The sequence below is a fragment of the Fistularia commersonii genome, chromosome 3 (genome assembly GCF_037954325.1).
Source record: "Fistularia commersonii isolate RoL2024-O1a breed Wild chromosome 3, RoL_Fcom_v1.0, whole genome shotgun sequence".
NCBI classification, from domain to species: domain Eukaryota; kingdom Metazoa; phylum Chordata; class Actinopteri; order Syngnathiformes; family Fistulariidae; genus Fistularia; species Fistularia commersonii.
The window spans coordinates 771568-796747 of NC_141286.1; the positions used below are offsets into that span (position 1 = coordinate 771568).

The window sequence follows — 25180 nt, forward strand, 5'->3', positions numbered from 1 at the left end:
CAGGGGAAACCTGATCTAGCCAGTCCACCAACTGCTTCAACACATCAATAATTAATTAGGGAGCAGCTATTGGCCCCAAGGGTCAGAGACCAATAGGAGAGACGGAGGCTGCAAGGAAAGCCAAGGAAGTAGTGGAGTCGTGACCTTTCCTAATAAGTATAACAACACACGCTTTGTTCTTTTTTCTTTTACTCTCTCTCTCCTGCTCACTGTACTCTCATTTTCCTCTCAATGGCAAAAGAGGGTCATTGAAATGCTAACCCTTATAAATGAAAAAAAGGAGATGATGAAATAGCCTTGTCAGGAGCGTCGACGGAGATGAGCCGTTTTTGTTTCGTTCTTTTCATTTGCCCAGGTTTTCAAGATATCTGTTGTGTCGTAGAAGATTAAGGGTCAACGAGTAACATTGTTAAATCGTACGTGGTGTTGAAGTTTTCACGCTCCGAACCTCCGTCAAGGAGCAGATTTGGGATGCGGCCGTGGTTCATGTGTTGTTACGGAATTACCTCCACATGCATATGTGACTGTGGGATCCCCAAAAAAAGAGTGCTGTCCGTGCAGGTGAAACTGACCTGCTTATTTTAATATTAAACTAATTCATCCCATTGGCAAGAGATGGCAAAAGAGTGGATTCTAGATATTAGGGCTGATTTGTTTAACGCCCCGTCTGTCCCTGGGTCAATGCCACCGGCTTGCTTACACACTGAGATACACTATTCCTCTGTCTTCTTTACTTACCTTTGCCTTTTCACTCAAAAATGCAGGCATCCATTTGTCCACATGACAGGATTCCTCAACCTCAGTGTTGAATGACAAGAGTTCGATATGTAGAATCTCATATATGCTTGATATTCAACACTTTCAACAGATTCTATGCTTCTCTAAAGTGGCTTGGGACTTCGTTTACCAACATCAAGAACCACGATTGCTCGACCTAAATGTCTATCAGCGAACTTTTAATATTTACTTGTCAGCTCTTTTTTTTTTTACTGGCAGAATTTTGGAAATAGCTCAAGTGCCTGCTTTTACTACTCAGTTCGTTGGATTCAGTGAAATTGGACACTTTAATACAAAATGTTAACATCAAATTGTGTGTGTGTGTGTGTGTATTACTCTGCATGCTTCTCTGTGGATTCTCTTGGACACTGTAATACAAACGTTGACATCATATTTTGTGTCTGTGCTCGTGTGCGTGTGTGTGTGTGTGTGTGTGTGTGTGTGTGTGTTTCTCTGCACATGTGTCTGTGTGTATTCTCCAAGGAATGCCCCCAGGAAGCCCAGGCCCGATGACACGACACCAGTCGTCAGAGAGTTTGGCAGCCAACCCCGGCGGACAGGAGGATGAGGAATGGCTCTCGCAGGTCAGATCTTAGATCTTCACCACCACCAGGATCGCTGTGACCTTCAGGCTCCGTTCGGACGACACGGAACAGTCACACAATCAGAATTATTATGACACATTCCAGTGTGTGACTGACATTGACGTGGATAAATAATCCAAGCATATGGGTCGTGCAAAAGTCTTACATTTTTCAATCTCTTAACAATGATTCTGAAATTCCCAGCTATGTGATCGGTAAATATCGTTACCATTTCTTCGATAGCTCTAAATATATGCGGACCAGTTGTTAAAATAGTTTTAATCTACGGTGAGCAGCTCTTGGCTGTGAAACTCTACACGTAGTATTTCAAAAAATCTATAGAAGCCAAATAGCCCTTGAAAAACGTCCCGCATCTGATAACTATTTCAAAGCACCTTTAACTAAAGGTGAGACAATACGCCTCCCCCTTTTTAAATCTTTTCATGGAGCATTATGAATATTAGAATTATAATTACTTGGAGTAACAGTGATAGGTTTTTTGTGTTTTTTTTGGTTCATACAGTTTGATTCCTTTTCGATAGGTGTATTTCTACTTGTTCCTTGAGATGCTTCATTTCTGGACAGTTTCCTGATGTCGATATGACAGAGCATGAACATAGAGCAGAGTTTCATTCTGTGTCTAAGCAATAAATACAATAAACAGCGAGTTATAAAAAGAATCTAAGGGATCACAGTATTACTATTAATTATTTTCATCCCCTTAATTTTGACATTCGGCATTTTTGGAAACTTTTCCCTAGATTAATACCATATTCAAACCCTACTTTTGCAGAAAGAAGAAAAATTAATTTGAAATGGTGCATTTTTATTATTATATCAATACATATTTTAATTGTTTATTTTTTCTCCACACAAAAATGTGTGACAACTTACCAAAATATGGAACATTGTACTTTAATTGTTTTTGTTTCTTTGCTGAGTTTTGTTCTTATCCTTCCTCTTTATTATAAAGTATGCCAAATTAGCATCTTCCTGAAAATCGGAAAAGATCATCAAGAAATTAGCTTGAAATGGGTGTGAAATGAACTAAAACATCAGCTGAATAACTAAGAGATGACAAGCCCCTCAGCAGCTGCAGCAGTAACAACAGTATAAAAGGAATACTAATACTACTAATAAGAATAATGTTGCTCTGATTATTATTGTGATTTTTGTTGTTGCTGTGAAACATCCACAAGGTTATGATTGCACGCTTACATGACCATACAGGGTTCAAACATTTCCTCAGCATGTGGTCGAGGCCTATAAGAGGAAGGCGTACACACATCCTGGTCATTTCAGCCTGGTTAACCCTCAGTAGCACTCATCTCTGATCCTGGCAGGTAACTCACTACATTTTCATCATCAATTATTTCCCTTGCATTCATAATACATGAGCTCAAATGCATCCCACTTAGCTTGCAGGAATCGTGGTTTATAGCATCCATGATAGTGCCAGGGAAATTAAGACAGAAAGAGAAAAAGTTTTGAGTTTTAAAAACCCCTTTATTCGAACAGCGATCGAACAAGAAACATTCAAGGAAAACGTAACGTGCTCGGTTTAACTCGGTGGAAGTGGCAGATACGCCTCCTACTGCCCAAGTAGAAATAAAGTCCCCAAGTTTGTCGATTTTTAAAAAAAAGTCCACGGGGAGTCCATCAAGTACGGTGTTTGGCCTGAAGCCATTTGGCTGACAGCAGTGGTGAGTTCCTCAGGGAGGTCCCTCAGCAGATCCTTGCGGCTCCCACCGTCACAGTCTACTGACCAAAGCAGGTCCTCGTAGAAGCCGAGCTCAGGAGCCCGTCGCTCCCGTAGGGTCGATGGTGACTCTGCCTCTGCCTCCACCTCAAGCAAAGCATTGGCTTTCGTTGAGTGATACTTTTGTCAAGGTTGGAAAAGAGGAACTCGGGGCATCCATATCCTTGAGTTGGAGAAAAAGGGACCAGACCGTCGCTCCCCTTACCCTCTCTTAGAGGAACAACCAACTCCAAGTGTCATCTCATTCAGCGAGGACTCGGTGGTGGCATCTTCACCCAGTCCTTTCTCAATACCTTTAATTTCATTGTCAAGTATGTTTTTGTTTATTTTTTATTTCTAGTCCTTGCAGTTGTGACTTCCTTAAAAGTCCAGTGTCTTTTCTTAAACAGTGAGGAAAACAGGGTAAGGATTTTCCAGTTTGGTTCAGGATGTTGACAGATTTAATGAATTTTACCATGTCACTGAGTAATCAGTAACTTGATTTTTTTTATTTTCTTATGGAAGGCTTGATCTTAAGTCATTAATGTCCTTTATGGAACAATAATCATTCATGCCTTTTTTTCTTCCACAAAACAAACTAGCATCTGACTTGAATCCAGAATCCATGTCGCCTCCTTTGCTTTCCCGGCTTTCCAACCCACGTTTATTCACAGTAATTTAATTAATCATACATCCTGAAACAGTTGAGAGCTCTCCTGCTTCTGCTGTTTTCAAGGAAGAAACTGTCCTACATTCACAAACGTCCTGCCGCACGATGGGAACAGGGGTTCGCGGTTCGGCTCAGCAGCGCTGGTCTCAGTGGTACCCGGTTCAGCGGCACCCGTGGCCTCCTTGTTCTAGTTCCCTATGTGGACAAGCCATCCGTTTGTGTCCAATATCCCCACACTGAAAACATCTGCCCTGAGCTGGTGTAGACCATGTAGGAGGCATAACTGAAATTCACCCTGAAGAAGACTTCCAGGGTCTGTGATGGCACTTCCAAAAACATGAGCACCTGCCTCCTCAGGGGCTGGACATAGTTCACCTCCTGATCCCTGCACCCCAGGATCACAGTTTTAAAACCACCCGCAAATGTTCCAAACCTTCTAAGTTTGTTTTCCTACAGATCGTTGGGAATGAACAGTAGGACACCAGAGGTGGCGTCTCAGAGGACACCATGTCCCCAGGTAGCTAACGCTGCCAGGCAGGCGCCAGGGCAAATCTCTTAACTCAATCCATACTACAGCCCAAAAAGACTTTCAATCTCCTCTTGGCTCTCACACACCACACCGGAAGAAAGAAGGAGAGAGTGTGGTGTGGTTATAAGGGTGTGGTGTCTTGATCCAGTTTTCTTTAGTGCACATATGTCTGCGCTTGCATACAGCAGACAGGCACTGCAGGACATTGCCAATACATACAGGCGTGTAGAATTCCCTGGTTTAATGTCACTGGAGCTGCACTTTTGGCTCCTGCAGTCAACACCACCACCATCATGATGGAGAGCAAGTGAGCAAGAGGACCGAAGGAGTCTGAAGGGAAGAGGGCTAATTTGAAAGCCCGTGAAGTTGGTCAAAGCTACTCTGCCTCTTGGTAGCCAATGTGCAGTCTGGAAAACAAACTGGACAAGCTAAGAGCTAAGATCCCAGCACAGCAGGAAATAAGAGAGTGCTGGGGTCTAATTTTCACAGAGACCTGACCTTTAGACCAAGTTTCAGAATAAGCTGCTGAGCTACAGACTCCAGGCATCAAGGAGACCAGATCTCAGCCTCCGGTAAGGCAAGAAATGGAGGTGTGCTTGCAGTGTAGAGATGTATGGACTGTTCACAACCAATGTTGGCCAGATGCGGCGTTTCTCCTCCTGAAATGCTCTCTCTATCATATAACAAGGAAATTGGCAGCAGTGTTTTTGGCCACTGTTTACATCCCCTTGCAGGTTAACTGTGTGGGCTGTGTTCCCTACGTTTCCTGAACACATGGAAATTCCTACCTGTGATAAGAGCAAACTGGATCATGTTTATCATAGCATATGGGGTTCATACAGAGCTCCAGCCCACCCCACCTATGACGCCTGGATAAAAAATGTTTGTGTCTGTACCCAGCCAACAGACAAACCCTGACACCAAGTAAGTCAAACTCTAAACCCCCAAAACTGATGGAACCCTGCAGGACTGTTTTGCTTGCACAGACTGCGATGTGTTTAGGAATCTGGACTTGGCTGTCAGCATACAGGATTATGCTGATTATATGACTGGGTGTATAAGCACTTGTGTTGACAACATCACACTGCCCACGCTGCCAGTCAGGCAGTTCCCCAACCAGAAGCCCCGGATAAACAATCGGTTTTGCCATATGGTGCATGCATCGCTCACGCTCTTGCATTTAGGTCTGGCAATGCGATGCAGTACAAAGCTGCAAGTCCAGACTGAGGAAAGCCATCGGAAAAGCCGAATGACAGTACAGTGAGCAGCTGGACAGCTTATATATTCTACTGCTGAGCCCGGGCGAATGTGGCAAGGCCTGCAGCTTGTCGCAAACGACAAGTCCATAATCAACACCATCAGCTCTCAAACAGCTCAGACGGCTGATCTCAACACCTTCTGCACCCAGTGTGAGACCTTCAGCTTCAGGACAGAGGAGGCACAAACATACCTGGGCTGCTACTGGTTTTTATTCCCTCTCCTGCCAGGAAGATAAAGACTCCTAGGTCATACTAATCAAAAACAACTCACACATGATACATTCTAAAACTGACAAGTTTTAGACACTTACAGTTGGTGCCCTGTAATTGATTGTTGCGCGTAATTTTCTTCTTCTTCTTCTTCTTTCGGCTTTTCCCGTCAGGTGTCGCCACGGCGAGTCAACCTTCTCCATCTAACCCTATTCTCTGTATCCTGCTCTCTCACACCAACTACCTTCATATTTTCTCTCACTACGTCCATAAATCTTCTCTTTGGTCTTCCTCCAGACCTCTTGCCTGGCAATTATATATGATTATATATGGCAATTATATATATATATATTATATAAGATTGTTGTGCATAATAGTGTAACAATGGCAGCTTTGGCACCACCATTGCCAATAGAGGACTTCTAATGGGAGATGATGACCTGGATCTCTGCACTGAATTGGGCCCAGCGGTACAAAGGGAGACCGGGAGAAGTCTTGCGTTGCCGGTCCTGGTGCAACTCCTCACAAAACCTTAATACAAGCAACAGGAACTTCTCAGTGGGAGCTGGCTAACAGGTTGGGCACCTCCTAGTCACCCCTGGGCTCCCTGATGTGGGAAACGCTCCGCCAATGAGCAGCAACTCTGCTTTTTACACTGAGTTTTTTGTTTCCATTTTTTTCTTGATTGCAGCTATGGTGCAATTTGTCGTGTTTATGGCCTCAGTCACACACTCCCACTCAATGTGTTTTGTCACTCACACTGCAATGCAAATGCCATTTTGTCTTGCCTCCACCTCTCACATAAGTACTTGATTTTATGTTATGTGAACTTTTCTTTTTTCATTTTTAATGTTCTCCAGAGTGTTTGGACACAAATTGAAAGCATGCCACGTATACATATTTTTTAATGGAAGGAGACAAGGCGGTCCAACTGATATGTACAGCTTGTCTTAAATCCATGGCAGGTAGGATGTATCAAGTGCACAGGAATAAGAGTATGGATACACCTTTGTAGGTGTATCCACGGTAGGTGTGCCTTTGTAGATCTAGAAATGCATACAACAGGACGAGAGAGAGGAACTACGGTACTGTATGAGGAACTCTGGAGTGGTAGAGAAGTAGGTTAGATTGGTGCAGGACATGTAGCCCTAGGGGATAGTGGTGAGGTGTGCCATAGGTGTGGCAGAAGAGTGCAAGGTGGAGTGGGGACTACATCAGGGATCAGCTATCAGACCCTTTTTTGCAAGGGTGGTGGACAGGCTGACAAATGGTGTAAGGAATCTCCATGGACCATGATGTTTGCAGATGATATGATCTGTGGTGAGAGCAGCGAGCAGATGGAGAAAAATCTGAAGAGGAGTTAGTATGCCCTGAATGGCTGAGGCTGCAGGGAATGGAGAAAAAGGTAGAAGAGTACTTAGGAGCAATGGAGTATGTGGAAAAGAGGTGAAGAAAGTGTTCAAGCAGGTTGTAAAGGTTGGAGAAAAATTGGTTGCCTCATGTGTGATAAAAGTCTATCAGCCAGGATGCAAGGAAAGGTCTACAAGACAGTGGTTAGATCAGCCATGTTGCGCTGTTTCGAGACAGGGGCATTGAAGAAAAGACAAGAAACCGAGCTGAAGGTATCAGAAATGAGGATGTTGAGGCTCTCTTTGGCAGTGACACAGATGGATCAGGATCAGGATTGAGTGCGTCAGAGGAGCAGCACATGTGGGACGATTTGGAAAGAAAGTCAGAGGAGGGATCTGAAATGAAGTGGTCGAGGATGCCAAGCAGGAGGCCTCTGGGAAGTGCCAAGAGAAGACGTGATAGAGGACATGCATTTATTTGGTGTGAGAGTGCAAAGGATAGGGTTTCGATGGAGGAAGCTGATTCGCTCTGGTGACCCGTGAAGGGAGCAGCAGCAAGGAAAAGATCAAGAGCAAAGCCATTTCATTCACTGTAAACATTTTAAGCTTCACAACATGTCTGCTTTAATATGTAGTGACAAAACGCCTTTGAATGATGTAATATATAATCTGTTTAAAGATGTGTATGCCAGCCTAAAGCATACATTTCCCCCCAATTAGCACCCCGGATGACTGTTGCACGAATAAATCCTAATAGGGTGTCCATTCAATTTAGGGGAGGTTCCGCAACAAAGTAATCCAAACTTTCACTATTCAGGGTATCCTGGAAGCTAATGTCGGCCAGATAGAATAGCTGTTACGTCGTGGCTTTGAAGGAAAAGCAGGGAAGAAAAGCAACCAATGAAAAAGTAATGATAGCTAAATTAATCACAGGCGTGTATTAAATGAAGTGTGGATGGAAGGGTTAGCGAGTGACAATGATGTTGAGGTGTTCAGAAAAGCACCCTTAGCAAGTGGGGCTTAAAACCTCCCATGGCTGAAACCCCAACGTCACCGAATTATCTTGGCCAAACCGTCAGCTGCTCAGCTCAGCGGCTGGCTCCAACACTGGCCGTGTTAACTGGCAAAATAAATATACAAATATGCACACGGATGATTACACGGGTTATATTTTGAAGATGTAGCTCAGCCCAAAGTACGTAAATGAACAAATAGAGGTGCATATATGACACCGGAGTATCACGGGTTTGTTCCTTCCTACCGAAGCACTGAGATGAGCGTAGGTGAGAGACGGATCCATACGCAAATAAGGATAATGAAGTGTGAACAGTAAGCTAACGAGTGGCGTGTTAAGTGCCGCAGGGAAAAGGACTGTCCAACTTAATATGGGAGGGCTGTGAAAAAGCAAGGAGACACTTGTTCTTTAGGTTTGAGAAGGTACGTATCTGATGGAGAACAGAAGAGGCACTAATACGGGCATGTTTATGAGTCACCCACACCATCCCTCTGCCCCAGCCTACTTTCAGCCAGTATTAGTGCCACTCAGCTCGGGCGCCCATGCAACGATTGCTATGCCAATTCCTTCTTACTCTCCCAGTAGGCCTCACCTCAGCCCGGCTGCCATGCTGCAGCTCGTGCCAAACTTCCATTAAGCCTCAGGGAAGACTTCCCATAATGCCACAAGCACTCCTAATACACAAGACCTTGACATGTTCTGACATGGTTGTCAGACTATCAGGGTGTAGAAGCGCTGCAGATTTCATCTGGGTTTTACAAGGATTATTAGCACATACATTGATGCCAACCCATTATGTCACATCCAGAGATGACTGCTTGGTGAACCCTCTTGTCATTTGTCCTTGGTCTCCCAACAGTGACACATTTAAACACACAAGGAGCCTAATTCTTTAAGGTTTTGCGTTGGCGGTAGAAGCGGTTGTGTTTTGCTTGCGTGCACGTGTCTGTGCGTGTGTCGAGCGGGGATGTTGCTTCTTTTTTTTTTCTCATCACCCTCTTTTACTCATGAATTGTCAGGTGGAGATTGTCACCCACACTGGTCCTCACCGCCGTCTGTGGATGGGACCCCAGTTCCAGTTCAAGATCATTCATCCTTCCGGCCAGACTACGGTCATCTCTTCGTCGTCGTCGGTCCTCCAGTCCCAGGGCCCCTCCGACGTCTTGGACTTTGACACGGATGACTTGGATTTGCAAAGTCTCAGGCACGTGAAAAATTGCCATGTTTAAGATGGTACTACAAAGCCTTGAACACGGGGAGCGGAAATCTACACGCAATTTACGTCAAGCGGTGGAAACATCAAGCTAATTTGTAATAATCTATCGTTCCTCCGGGCAGATTAGTGCTTGACAAGCATGCCTTGTGTCCAGATGTCATCTGCCTGACATTGTAGCTGCAGGTTAATCTTGCTTCATGCTTAAGACTCTGTTCGGCGCGCAGGATCCAGCCGCTGCGCTCGGAGCCCGTCAGCATGCCGGGGTCGTCGCGACTGGTGGCTGATCGTCGAGGACATTCCAACCTCATGGAAGCAGGATCTGGTACGTACGCCTCTCCTGCTCTGTGCTGAAGAGGTCTACTCTCATGAATTATTCTACTTCCTTCTTCTGCATCGAGGTTCTCCATTGTCCGTTGATTGGCATCAGTATGCAACCTAATTTATTGTTATTGTTGTAATTACATCAGTTGAGAGTTTTAAACCGGGCCTTGGCGTATAGCGTGCATTATCTACGCTTTGGTAAAGTTTATGTATCTCCTGAACCGGACATAGAAATGCTCGATCGCTCAATATAATTAAGATTCAGATGTTGCACCGAGCTGGGATCAGATCCCTGTCATGATGGAACCGCAGTTTCCCATTATATCGAAGACAGTGGAAGAATTGTGTCTTCAAAAGGCCAATTCTGTAGTGCTATCTTTCAAGTGGTTAGTTTAAAGGGATTCCATGTTTCACATTTTATGAACCTCCAGAGTCTCCACAAAATATATCTTCATTCTTTACACTATAGGAGAACCCCCCCCCCCAAAAAGGAAGTGTTGAGATAGTCAATCACTTCTTTATTAAATATGACTAATCGGAGCCAGATCGCCTCGAGTGATAAAACATTATCAGCCGCAATGCAAGGAAAAGTCAACAAGACGGCGTCTGGAGCCGTGTTATTACTGTACGGTTTGGAGACGCCGGCTCTGAGGAAAAGACCGGAAGCAGAGCTGGCCAATCAGAGAGGAGGATGTTGAGGTTCTCGTAGGGTCTGACGAGGAAATCGTTAATAATGTTATGTAAAAACAAAGTGCTGAAGAGAGTTTTGCCCACTAACAGCATTATTAGTTAATCAATTCATTTTATTATTATTACTATTGGATTTATTGATCTATTTCCTAAACCTGGCTAGTAGATAAACCCTGTCAGTTCAGTGATGGTTCCTATTTTTGTGAGTTTTGTCATTATTTTAGAGTGGGATGTTGTCTAATTGTCTCAAGAGGCCAGCAAAGGTTCTGCAGGATTTCTTTCTTGTGCTTTTGATGGAACACAACTCACTTCTTTAAATCTCTATATGTGTGGATTCTTGTCAGCTCCCACATGTACTATATGATCATTCTCTCAGTTTTTATTCCCCTCAAAATATAATGCCATCACATTTGTGTACGCGCACATGCACGAGCATGCCTCGACTTGCTGGGTGAGATGTATAGATGTATAGATGTATAGATGTATAGATGTGTAGATGTGTAGATGAATAGACTATAAAAGGCTGGATAGTTTCCGCCACACAAGGTAAGGGAATCCTAAGTTACCGTATACATTCTGGCCCATTAGCTTTTGTTGGGTAAAGAGATTAAGTGACAGATGTTCTCCCTCACATTCATACATTCATGTGGATCACAGTATATTGACAGTTCATGTATCTGCACACACACACACACACACACACACATTTATAATTACAGAACTATATCATCATATTCTTGTATGTAGTTTGTATGTGATACTTTCTCTCTGTTTTGAATCTTTTATTATCGAGCGTTGGACATTTTAGTTCCTGATTGTCGTGAAGCACTGCAGAGATGATTAGCATTATGGTCCACAAATGGCTGGAGGAAGAACATAGATCTTGTTCCAAAGATGAAATGATTAGTTTGAATCCAAAAATGAAATAACCGCCAGTGTTTCAATTAAACCTCTACACATGACCGATCTCACTTGCATACTAAAAAAAGGACCTTTGTATCTGCATTTTATCTGCATTTCCAGTATGTGTGTCATCTTTCTCGTCTTCCTCCTTCATGCCATTTATTCTGTCCAGTAAGTGTTCTTTTCACCCTCTGCTGTAACTGACTCAAAAAGACATAAGGACATTGCCAGGATGAGAGATCGAGGTGATGCTTATCAGTGTGTGTGTGTGTGTGTGTGTGTGTGTGATTGTGCGCACACACACACACACACACGGCGGGGGGAGGCTTCAGTGTTGTCCTACCACTGCCATGGCGCCAGTGCTTATCATACACATACATCTCTTTTGTCTGTCACTACAGAACATGGCTGTGTGCGGTAAAATTTGCCAACATGTGCCTTAAAGGGCAGAAACACACTTCTAGGATGATGTGTGTCTTGCAGGCAAACTAATAAAGAAGCATGAAAAATAAGTGATGTGATTAAGTGGCTAAGAGGAAGTACTGCTGGAGCCCTTTGGGTGGCACTTAGGGGCCGAGACATTAGTGACAGATTCTGGACGAATGTTGAGCGTCTTCTCATCTGTATATTTGGACTGAAAGGAGTCATCGTGACATGTTTTGTTGGTGGGTTTAATTTATTTCATTATGCATTGTCATACTTGAATAGTCTATATATATATATATATATATTATATTCAAGATAAGGAGGGAATCACATATTGTAATATTGAGACAGAAATACCAAACCAATACTCAGAGCAATCACTTATAAGTGACAGAAAACCATGTGATTATCAACTCTTGAATTTATATGATTTTTTTAACAACAACTTTTTTTTTTTTAAATATTTTGAATGTGTTTATTATTTATACTTGTATTTATTTATTTCCTATTTCATAGGAATATTGAAAAGTATCCAATATGTATTGGGATGTTGCTCAGGCATCTCTATAAGCTATGGAATGTGATTTATCTCTATATATTTATGTGTTTTTTTCTTCAGTTCATCTGTTTTGTTCATGTTGGTATGTGGTTGAACAGAATTGCACAGCATGCAAGTGCACGAACACCTCTAGAGCACTTTGTTTTTGCTATTTTGCCTCCATTTATAGCAATTGAATGTAAATGAAACATTTTGTGTGACGGAGAAGCCCAGCCCGTCTTTGCAGCCTCATCCAGTGTCTCCTGGCCTGGAGGCAGCCCTTCTACCCCCAGTGACTCACTTACAGTCAGTCAGACTCCCCAGTGTCTGCTCCCATCTTATCTTAACTCATACACATGCTTATCTCTTCTCTCCCTGAGGTGATGGGACGCCATCTGCAGTGACACACACACACACACACACACACACACACACACTCATGCACACTGTATGTCATACTTTGTACTGTGAACTGTGCTTCTAAAGCTACCCATCTGACTGACTCAGCAGATTTTTCAGCAGAATGACCTAACACCATTACTGTCTGCCTTTCCATCACCTACGCTATACAGGATCAATGTGTGCTGTTATCAATCCCCCAGTGTGTGTGTGTGTGTGTGAGTGTGTGTGAACAAGCAAATGCTCCTACACAGTGGGTTTCTTATGCCCAAGAGGTCATATCAAGAAAGAAAGAAAGAAAGAAAATGAGGTAGACCTGAAAGAGAGATAACAATGCAGCTCTGAAAGAGTTTTTAATCTGACTTGCTTGTTTTTTTCATTATGTGTGTGTGTGTGTTTGTGTGTGTACACGCCGAATCTCTCAATCTCCCTTCGAACGACACACTTTTGTTTTGACTCTGAGAAGAAAGCCACCCTGCTTGACTCAAGGATTTACGCTACCAAAACCTATTTTGTAGTATCAGCCATGTTTTTTTTTGTTTTTTTTTCTCTCTGATCTTCGTCCTCATGCCATCTTCTTTGTTGACATCTCAACTGGCTGTGCATGCTAACCTGCATGAGAGAGCCAGCCGGTATTATCTGCTGCTGCACATCACTGATCCTGTGCTAGCTGGCAGCAGGAGATGGAGCATGCGAAACACAACATGGTGAAGACACTTCGGAGCTCCGGGATGGTGGGATTGTTTTTTGCCTGTCTTTGTGAGTGTGTGTGTGTGTGTGTGTGTGTGTGTGTGAGAGAGAGAGAGAGTGTATGTGTGTGTGTGTGTGTGTGTGTGTGTGTGTGTGTGTGTGTACACAAGCCTGCTTTTCAGTACGAATATAGGCACGTGCACCTGCTGCATCCCCGTTCCTCTGTCCCAGTGATCTGCTACCATTATTTGCATCATCCTAAAGGTAGAGTGGTCATTGTCCTCTTATAGGCTGACAGAGTTTGAACCCCTACACAGACACACACACACACACACACACACACACACACACACACACACTGCCTCCTACCTTTGCCCCCCTCCAGAAGCCCCCATGCCCAAATGAGTTTAAAAGAGAGGCACCTGTGAGATGGCATTCTGTCTCTTTTCCTTTTTCAAATACACACATAACCCTGTAACCTATACCTCACAATTACCCCCTCGGCTCATAAAGGCCCCTTGTGTGTCCGTTCTCTGCGGGTCACACTGACAACAGTCATCGTCCCGGTCAGAAAATGCCCGGCCATCTGATCGCTTGCTTAAAGACAAATACCCGCATTTCTCGTGACCTCCTCTTCCCTTGCCCCGCCATTCCTCCTTTGCAGATCCTGTTTTCATCAATAGGCACCTTTGTCACCTTGCTGCCCCCACCACACACACACACACACACACACACACACACACCCTCCTGTCCATCACCTCAGGGTGTTTTTGGTGACTAGCCGGCTGGTGACAGGATAGAACCGCAGATCTCCCGGTTCATTGTTGCTCCTTTCTGTTTTGTCATCACCAGCGATCAAGTAAAAAGAGATATTGTCTGAGGTAAGAGTGAGTGGCACATCGGCCCGCTGGTCCCGGACGAAATATATTTAGGAGGCATCGATTGTGTTCCGACAGCAAAGATCAGTTCCTGAGTTGGAAATAAGTTTCACAAGCAGAGAACGAAGCCCCCGTTCTGAAATGAGAAGGATGTTTTTCCGAGTCAGTATGAAACGGTCGGTAAAGCCGGCAAAGGTTTAAAATGTTAGCCTGCGCTCTGAATTGTTTGCTGTCAGTAGTTAACCATTCAGCAGTATGTACCTGAAAGTTAAAAAAAAAGAAAGTTGAGTCGCTGAAGATGAGTTTTGTTTTGTTTTGTTGAGCGGAAAGGGGGAGCGCCAGTCACATAACAAATAAGTACAGATCGGAGCAGTTCTTCAACCAATCCGACATCAGTAACAGTATCTCCAAATCAGTAATGTTGAATTAAATGAGGAGACTCAAAACTGTTTTAGCATTCGGTCTTTTCTCTTTTCTGCCAGCCACATAGAGCGCCCTCTTATTCTGACCTTTTTTTAGATTGACAGGCCAATGTAAAGTCCCACATCCACTCAGAGCGGTCATTCAACCCGACCTGCCGGTGCAGCTGTACAGTGTGTTACTTCCTCTGTTTGCCACAGCTTGAGTGGGGACGTGGTGTGTATTTTGGCCAGACTTTGGAATTGTTTGGCCTACCGTCACCTCTTTAACATCTCTGAGAAGTGTTTGCTCACTTTTAAGAATTTAGTACCTAAGGGCAGAACTGGCTCAGCCACATGCAGGGATTTATGTGTTCGTGACAGAGAGAGATCAGGGTGTGACATGGATTGATGTGGCTGAGTGATGATCAGGTTTTTGTGCTCCTGTTATCTCTCTCTCTTTTTGATTGTGTGTTGCCTCACTTGATGGAATGCCCTACAGCATTAGTATTATACAGCAAGTGCATGTGTGCCTGTGCATCGATGTGATCGTAAGTGTGTGTGTGTGTGTGTGTGTGTGTGTGTGTGTGTAGTGCCAGGGGGCTGTGAAGACTGAGCAGCTGCTCTTTATAGTGACTGAACAGACACCACTGTTTCAGGCATCTGCCACGCATTCAATGTACTGCCCGTGTGTGTGTGTGTGTGTGTGTGTGTGTGTTAGTGTCTGTGCGCGTGCACGTGGGCTTTTCCGAGCTTTTCTCTTTTATGGTTGCTGTTTAATCAGAGCTTTATCTTGCAGTTCATACAGCGATGAATAACAGACGCATTATCTTTAGATTTTAATACATTTAAAGGAGGAAGCAAAAAGCGCCTTGGATATCCGTCTGTATGCAGGGTCGCTGCTGAGGTGCACGGCCGCGTAGGTGTTTCTTGCGTATCGATCCGCCGTGCGGCAAACCTATCAGACATGCACACCACCACGTGCACGGTGGACTGTATGGAAAGCAGCGGCGTGTCCCTGTGAGAGTTCGATGTGTCGCTATCTGTGACGCCCCTCTCTTCACATGACCTCAATGTGAAAGAGGCGCGGAGCCAGGCAGGCATCTCCAGGCCTGCGGGGCAAACCAACACCTCCGACTGTGAACATCCTGCACTCTTACAGTTAAACATCTATGCACTTATTTATGCACGGATTCTGAACACACACGCATACAGGTGACAGTATCAGCCTATGAATACGTTACATTCACAAATCATTACAGCAATTAAGTCACATTAAATCTGTTCATTCTTTAAATACATCGTGTTCATCAATTGCTACGTGATATGATGTAAATATGCAGCAATATGGTTTTGCAAGCACATTATTAAATGGAATTAATAATGAGAAACTTTTTTTTTCTTCCACATCATCCCTTTTATTGAAATTGCATTCATCTCTGTATTTAAACATCAACACAAGTCCAAGATGAATAATGTTAAAGCTATATAACAAAATATAGTCGCTCGTGTTGTGTCTTTACAATTGGAAGAATGCCGGGAGTGCAAAATGTATTTTTGTTAATTCTAGTCTGTATTTTACCGCCCCGTCCCAGAATCGCCAGGAACAGACACAAATTGTCATCAAGCGTGACACATCTTCTTGTCTTGTCATACTCCTTATTTTTGTCCTCTCCATCTGTTCCTCTTTTTTTTTCTCCTCATCTCTCAGTCTCCCTCCATCTACGCCGGCCTCCTCCTCACTCTCTGACGCTAACCCTTTTTGACAGTGTCTCCATACTGTCGCACACTAATCCACCTCTAAGAGGTGTTAAAGTATCCTGGCGCACACAAAAAGCGAGCGCGCACCGCACATCTCGTAAGGTATCGATTGGCTGTCCCACTCACTCTAATGGGATTTGTTACACCTTTGCGTCAGAAACACCCAATGCATTACATTACAGCTGATTTGCACACACAAATATGGAAGGTAATTGCAGCAAGCGGCTGAGCCTCGCTTGCGAGTGTGTTAAAAAATGTAGACGACGGAAGGGGAGAAGGCACTCAATAGCATATGCATATGCTCCCTCAGCATCTGACTCATGTCACAGATGTTGAGACGAACAACACTCACACACACACACACATCCTCTTAGTGTGAATGTGAAATGATGAATCTCTTCAAGCAGTTTTTGTTTCCTAAAAAAAAAAAAAAAAAAACGGGGAGCCGAAAGCTGTTTTATTTCCGGTTTTGTTTTTTAAATACAAAAGAATTTTAGAAAACGCGTTCATTTAGTTAGTTAGTTCTGGATGATAAAAATGGAAAATGATTTTTTTTGGTGGTAAGATATGTTTCACATAAGGTAGTAAAGACAGTGGCGATAATGCAGTTTAGTTTGGGCCTTACCTTTTCTATTTCGGACCAATTCTGTTAATTTCTTAGAGGGATATATTATTTTAGCGTTTAGGCGTTCAAGACGGGTTGGGGTTGTGTGAGTTGGTGGACAGAAGAATCCCGACTGTATTTCAGCGGGTGTGTGACGGCTCAGCGGACATGATGTGCTCGATGTGACTTTTCTGATAGTTAATGGAAGCGCCCACCTTTATTTATTCGGTTCCTTGCGGTTTGTTCGGTCCGTCGGCATCATGAAGAATTTCCGTGGCTTTAGTCAAACGTCATGTTTACATGAAGAAAGCACATTTTTTGTCAATTGCATTTCATGCTATTTTTTGTCTTGCAAAAAAAACAACAAGACCAGATTGTTTTATCTGCAATCGTACGGTTTATTCGACATCAACACATAATCAGATTCCAAGTCTCTATTTTTATCTCCTCCCCATGTACCAGGCAAACGGAGAAGATGTTTCTCACAATCCCACAGCGACAGAATAAAAGTGCACGGGACAAAGACATTTAGGGGAAAGGAAGTAAACTAGAACATTGAATTTGCAAAAATAATCAAACATGCGGAACATTTTCACGACCCGGATGATCGAGAGCCTTCGTAGACGTCTTGTTTTTTTGTTTTTGCTGGGTATTATTCATTCTCTGCCGGCCGGTGCGCACATGTGTGCTTGTTACCCAGAGAGTAACGGTGAGAGAGAGCAACAACACACATTTATGTTGATACTATCTGCTCACCTGTTCCTGCCAGCCACAGAGGCTGCCTTTGTGTATTGATGCTAACCGGCTAAAGACCACCTTCTCCAGGTAACAACAGGTACTCTGTGTCTGTGTCTGCATGTGTGTGTGTGCACGCACATGGGGATAATATCAACTAGGATATTGTTTTTCCTGGGTTTGTGGAGGACAGCGGAAGAGGGGAAGAGGTTACAGCCTTTCTCTCCTCACCTGGAAATTATGCGCACCCGCCATTTTACCGGAGTGTGTTTCCAATCACGGCAGGACTGTGAGAAATGTCGGTTTGGAAATTCCTCACCAACATCCTGTCTGCCTCTGTATGTTTAGATGTAGGTGTGTTTGCTCAAGACAGAGTCTGTTCCTGGATGCTCACATCGTCACATTACTCGTTGGTACGGTTGTCGGATTTGGTTTCACTCATTTTCTCACTTGTGTTCAGGAGACGTTTGTCCGAGTCCAATGAATAAAGTGCAAATAACGTTGGCGGAAGAAGTCTTTTAAACTTTTAAACACACCCTTTGAAGAAACAAAAATATACGTCATTGGTACTTTGTTAGATCTGATAGAAATGCTGTTTCATTCTCATTCAAGTGATGAGTCTACATTGTGTGTTAATTCAATGTTTTTTTATTTTAATTTGACAGATATCTCATAAGCTAATCGCTTAGATGGGATCATCGTTTAAAAAAGTGATCTAAGTGTGTATATTTTACGGTATAGAACGAAAGACAATGAATAATACGGGGCTCTAGGAAAAATCAATTTGAGGACGTAAGGTTGGATTTGATTTTGAATAAATCTTTAATTCATTCCACGGCAGCACTTGAGCAGCACAACACTTCCCCTCTTTGTATCTGCCACTCCTAGCAGAGGATTTCTGAGGAAACTTTAAGCCGCCGCGAGCGTCCGTGCACGCATTTTTCCATATTATCCCTCGAGCCTCGGCCTGTATTGTTACCTACTCTCTTTTGTAAACATGGTGCACCATACAATTTTCCCTTTAACATTTCAGTAACATTTATAACCAAATTCCTCTCAGCTGCCAGAATGCCAGTAAGTAATGTCTTCCTGGCTAAAACACTTAAATCAAAAGTAGAAGTTTCCATTTGAGTTTGGTGTTTTTTTTACTATTCCCCCCTATTTGTCTTGACACATCCTGTTCCATTTGCACTTTCTGCCCAAATATATTGCAGATGTGTTTTCTGACCCACTACCGGTTTCAAAGGGAAGAGTGAAAAAGAAATCGAAAGGGGGAGAGAGAGCCCATAAAGGAGGACAGCAGAAGCAGAAAAAGCCATCTGCAGACCAAGAAAGGATAAGGGAGAAGATATTAAGAGGCCGAGACAGGAAGGACACACCTCTCTGGCACAAACACACACTTTGAGACTGAGGGTTGAACCCGGTGATGTGGAGTGAGGGTGGCAGTCTTAGCGCATGCTAGCATGTTGTGGCTACAGACGGTCGCATATTTTGCTGACAGACACGGCGGGGCAGCTTTTTGGAGACGGAGCTGTCCGTTTATTGCCGCCGTCATAGTTTGCGCTACTTGTTTGCTCAGTGACAGGATGCAGTCGAGGGCTTCGCCGCTGCCGTTTACTGGTGGGGTGCAGCGTTTTAGCATTTGAGAGACTCCGTTGCCAATTGTGACTTCATGGTTGTCCTAAATTCCCCCTTACCTCTGACTTTCTGCATGTTATCTATCTTTTTTCATGCCTCAGAACTTTCTCTATCTTCCACTCCCATTGCAGTCTCTCCATCACCGTTATCGGCGGCACAGTAAGCTGTCGTTTCCACAGCTGGATATTAACATCCATCCAAATGATGACAAGAGGAAAGAGTCCAGATGTGAATAGCTCTTTCCATCTCTCCCTCCTACTCTCTTATTTTTCTGCCTTTCTTTTCATTAAGTCTCTCTCCACCGAGAGATCGGTGTCTCTGTAACAGAGTCTGCCGAGTCTAGACATGGAGCTGAGGGTTTGAACCAATTTGTGGCACCAGAGCCGGCGTTTTATTGACGATATAATCTGGGCTTGTCGGCCTGATTGATTGTGTAGTTTTGGTATCCTTGGTTTCAGTGCAGGGCTTGTGAGCAATTGCCTAATATGGCCCCACAGGCAAATACATGTACAATTATCTATCTATCTATCTATCTATCTATCTATCTATCTATCTATCTATCTATCTATCTATCTATCTATCTATCTATCTATCTATCTATCTATCTATCTATCTATCTATCTATCTATCTATCTATCTATCTATCTATCTATCTATCTATCTATCTATCTATCTATCTATCTATCTATCTATCTATCTATCTATCTATCTATCTATCTATCTATCTATCTATCTATCTATCTATCTATCTATCTATCTCACATAGTTTATACATAAAAGAAATGCATACAGCAAAAATGAAAAACAACTTTGCCTTATTAAAGGAGGAGGTTGAAGGTTGATCTACAGTTGCTGTTTGTTAAATTATGTTAAAAGTAGTAATAATTGCATGAAAGTTATTCCCAACATGTACAAATTGGGCTCCAATTACTGTAATATATCATTATGAAAATCATAAAGGCAGCGTTCTGCCTGAAGGTTTGAGTGCCATGATAGGTTGCTGGTTATCTGTTAGTTGAAATTCTATGGTATACGATGTGTGCAAAGGCTGGCGTACGTGTTGGTTCACTCAGATCCTGAGCTTATTTCTGAAAGCAGGAGTGCAGCATGACCAACTTCATTTAGCATCACCTTGATGAGGGAGGATAAAATCTCAATGGCAAGCTAGAGGCCCTTATATCTGCCTGCCTGTCTATCTGACTGTGTGTGTGTGTGTGGAAGTGAGTCTAAGTGTAAGTTGAGGTGCATGTGTGCGTTTTCAGTGCCAGAGATTTAGTGAAAATACATGAGTGGCATTTGGCCCGGGCCGGAAATGTATTCGGAGGCATAACACGTACTTGGAGGGCCCACTGCACACTAAACGCACATGCGTGCACACCACACATGTTTCTAATGAAAGCAGTGTATGGGAGAGCTGGTCAGCCATACGATATGAGGTCATTTGTATGTGTGTTTGTGTGCATGTGCCCTTGTGCATCCTTGTGTTTTCCTGCAGTGACACATCTCCTCACTCTGCATACCTGGAGATTTATTGACACTTTGACAGCGGTTGCATTCGGGCCTTCTCGTCCGCACGCAGTGTCGTATCGCTGTTTCACTATTTTTATTTTTCAGCTTTGCTTGTCATGCTGTCCAACCAGAAGCCGTGTCACAAAACACAAAATAACATTTTCTCAAGGCCAAAGTGTCAGAAGGAGACGGGCAGCGCTAAGAAGGTATGTTGTTGATGTGTGTGTGTGTGTGTGTGTGAGAGAGAGCGCGCGCGCACGTGTGTGTGTGTGTGTGTGTGTGTGTGTGCATATGAACTTGGATGATGGGGGTGTTGTCACTGGCAGCTAGTTGTGGCATTTCCACGCCTGGCTTCCACTGTAGCATTTCCATCCTTTCCTCCGGTGACACCCCCACCCCCAGTCCTTTTCTGCCTCATGTTATAATTGGGGCTTTCCCTTATAATTAGTCAGTTTTGGGCCCCCTCCCGCTCCCCCGAGCCCCCCCGGCCCGCTCCTAAGGCACTCCGGTCCCAGTAACAAGCAGCCCGCCCCCTATGGCCCAGTTACTTCTGCCTCAGGCACCAGTGGAGGGAGGTTAGCTTAGCATCACGGCTAACTGGGCTGCGGAGCCTCGGAGCGGACCCTGGCGCCAGCTAGCCTCATCCCCACTGGTCAGTCTTGCACTAATCCAATAAATGAAGTGGGCAGGAGGGCAAGTGTCATGCAATTGGCACAAAGACCTACACACGCTTATGCATACACCCAGCCGCTATACATACACAATTAGACGTCAAAGTTGTGACAAGCTGCTACTAATTGTGTTCTGTCTGTCCTTGCCTACTGCTCCGGAGGGCTCAGACAAATTCTTTCACCAGTTTGTGACTCCTTTCCATGCGTCTGTGTGTCTGAGGGTTAGATACGTGTGTGCACGTGTCTCTGTTCGTGCACGTGTGTCGAGCCGTAGCAACATGACTGGTGAAGCCGCCTTTATCGTTTCAAAAGTGCTGCTTTGTGTACCGAAAAGCCATTTCAAGTCGCAACGATACTTTATCACGCAGTTAGTGCGGTCGTCAGCCGAGCGGTGAGGATTCTATGTATGAAAACCACAACTAACAGATTGGCAATTCCTCGGTTTTAGCCATGAAACCTTAAATGTGCTACACTTTCAATTTTCTCAATAGTAGCAATAAAGTTATTGTTAAAGTAACCAATTGTACAGTAACTGAAATTCAGATTATTTAAACTCCACACTGCATTTTTGATAAATTGCTGAATAATAACAGTTCATCTTTTTTCAAACACAGACATACAGCACTCAGTCACAGTCTCATGGCAAACTAGGAAACATGATTAATCTTTCATAGTTTACACAACAAAAACAATTATGCAATTATTATGCATCATTTTTTAACCTCTCGGAGAAAAACAACATACTGGTCGCACCGAATGAGTGGGAGGCTTCATGTCATAAAACCCTGGTACTAACAATACCAATTAAAACATCCCAGCATCGACCGCACTTTGTTTATTATCATCTATTAGCACGTGTCAGTGACTAGAAGAGAATATATATATATATGTGTATATGTATAACCAGAGCTGCATATTTGATCACAAATAGTGTTTACAGCAGTCAAAAATGGCCTAATGGCCTAGATTGATAAATAAATATGACCCGAGGAAGTGGTCACAGATTTCTGTACAAATGAAGAGCACATGGTAGGTGCAGGAATACATCTGCACATCAGCATGCATATCACATGAAAGACAAACAAAACAACAAGGAAACTGATTTTTTTTCGGATATCCAGGCACAGTTCAGAAGGTCCAGTGGTGCCTAAGGAAACTTTTCTTTGGGGTAAAATGCACTTTTTTAGTTTCTAATTACTTTATTCTCTCTTTTTTTTTTTCCCCCCCATTGTTATTTTGTCACAATATTTGAAATATGTGGCCCGTCACTGGTGCGTGATTTTTCTGGACACAGGTATTGTCAGCATTAGCCAAGTCAGAACAGACACACACCGAGAACATGACACAATCTCACCGCAGGAAAAGCCCTGAGCCAGAACGCTCAGGAAAACTCTGGAAAACCAGGATACAATTTGGCACTTATGAAGCCTAAACGATTTCCTCCTGGGCGTTGGGATCTGTCCTACTGGGAAAAGCCAAAGGACCGGCAGAGAAAATTACATCCGGGAAAATGTTTATGCAGCACACTCAGCTCCCTCACTTTTTGCCCCACAAATGAGTGATTATTTGTCTACTCTTAACCTCTGAGGGGAAAAAAAGGCAGGGGAGGGGGTCTCCCTCTATTTCATTAGTGTTTGTGGGATGATGCAAAAGCTTTGCGTTTATTGTTGTTGTTGTTGTTGTTGCTGTTGATACTTTTGTTGTTGTTGTTTTATCATTCACTTCCATTCTGGAAAAGCAGAGGCTCTTTGAAAGGGAAAATTATTATTATTGTTATTGCTATTAGTATTATTATTATCATATGGCCAGAATTATTATTATTATCATATTCATTATTATTATTTTCATTACACACATTTGTCCCGATTGTTATCCGGCACAAAGGCTGAAATTGGATGTACATTTGGTTATCAGTCGGCTGTTGCAGCAACTGGTGATAATTACCATTATCGTCGGTATTAGTCTTGATAAATTTATAGATTTGGATTTGGGGATTCTGTTAAATTCCACTCCTGCTTTGCCATTAAGAATAGACAAAAGAATTGAAATGTTAAATATCATTATACTACATGGTACCGTTGAGACTCCTCGCACCCAAGAAACTCCGTGTTGCTTCCAGTGTTAACGCCAGTCTGTTCAGAAACAAACTTGTGGGACAAACCTTTTTTTTCTTTTCATTTTTTTGTCATCAAGCCATATTTCTTAGAACGATTTGACCTGCGTCGTGCAAATTCTTACCAACCTATAAAAATAGCCACATTTGACAGAGGACATTTGACACTCAAGGACATTTGAAAGAGGCAAATGATTTGATCTGCCCAGCCAAGCTAGCACCCAAAAAAGACCCTGCATACTTTTAAAGCAGGCACAAGAGGAAAATGCAAATTCAGAAATTTAGTTTGGGGAAGTAGATATGAATGACTTCACAAAACACTGAGGCAGGTTGTCTTGGCAAATGAAGTCATTTCCCCAAAAGCTTTGCTTTCATGGTTTGTTTGTTTTCCGTAGTGTACGAGTCTTTTAGGAGCGTAAAATAGAATGCAGTTAAGACTCGGCATCGTTTGTATTTTTGCTAAACCTTCTCCCATCAGTATCTTTTGCTCTTCCCAGGAGCCTCCAGGTGTGAGGTCGCTCTGCTGAGACGATGTGACTGATGAACAGACGTGGGGAGGGAAGGGGAAAGTAGAGGCTGGTCGCAGAGGCAGGCATGACACTGCTTTTGCTGTCTTTAACAGCTAGTTTAAACATTCCATCTTCTGATTCAGGCCGAAGTCATTCGTCCTCTCCATGAGCTCCTTGCTGTCTTTCCCTCTCACTCTATCTGCCTTTGAATCATTCGCCAGCTGGGCCCAGTTTTGCTCTTGCCGTGTCAGAGTGCCTGTTTGCTTGGTTATGTCTATGTCTACTATGTGTGTATGTGTCTGTTTGTGGTAACACACACACACACACACACACACACACACGGCAGCCTGAGGACCTTGACCAATTCCCAGTGGAACATCGTGGCGTCTCTCCCCGTCAGGACATCTGGAAGTGGGCATTCTGCATTCAGCAGCCACTGATTATATGATCTTGTTGGGCGTGCATGTGCCTTTGCATGGCTACGGTGTGTGAGTGCACTCAAATACACACATATTACTCATGTTAGATGCATATAAACACACTTGTTAAACTCCAAACTAATATTTTGCATTTACATCGGAATGTGAAACTTTTTCGGTTTCCTATTTGCAACCTATTTGTAAGCAAACAAGGCCGGCCTCTGAAGCAAAGTGTGTGTGGGCAAGTGTGTGTGAACTTGCTTACTTGTGTGCTTGCATATTTTTATTGTGTGTCTGTGTGTGCATGCGTGTGTATGTGTGTGTGTGTGTGTGTACCGAGGTCAAGTGGTGATTGCTGATATTTTCTGCTTTAAACACATGTTTAGCTAGGGCCCACTCAAACGTTTGGCAACCATTAGACAACTTCCTCTGTATCATCCGGAGTCAGCTCTCCACTGTGTGTGTGTGGGTGTGTGTGTGTGTGTGTGTTAACAACAGATTTGTTAAAAATACTTTTGAACAAGCACCCATTTGAATGTTTAACTCATACACAGGTCAGTGTGTTCCCTCAAAACTCACACACTTATAAGGATCAGTCCAGACATCATTCTCAAAGCTTTGTTTTGCTAAA

The 25180-nt window shown here is 43.4% G+C and overlaps 1 protein-coding gene across 5 annotated transcripts in view; it reads left to right on the top strand.

Annotated features, from left to right (window-relative positions):
* bcas3 (BCAS3 microtubule associated cell migration factor) overlaps positions 1–25180 on the top strand; it is a 294545-nt gene that overhangs the window by 107629 nt on the left and 161736 nt on the right. For all 5 annotated transcript variants that reach the window (XM_086140765.1, XM_086140775.1, XM_086140783.1 and 2 more), the window contains 3 exons: positions 1261–1361; positions 9151–9335; positions 9572–9669. In XM_086140765.1, coding sequence (XP_085996891.1) covers positions 1261–1361; positions 9151–9335; positions 9572–9669 — 384 coding nt within the window. The remainder of the gene's footprint in view (positions 1–1260; positions 1362–9150; positions 9336–9571; positions 9670–25180) is intronic.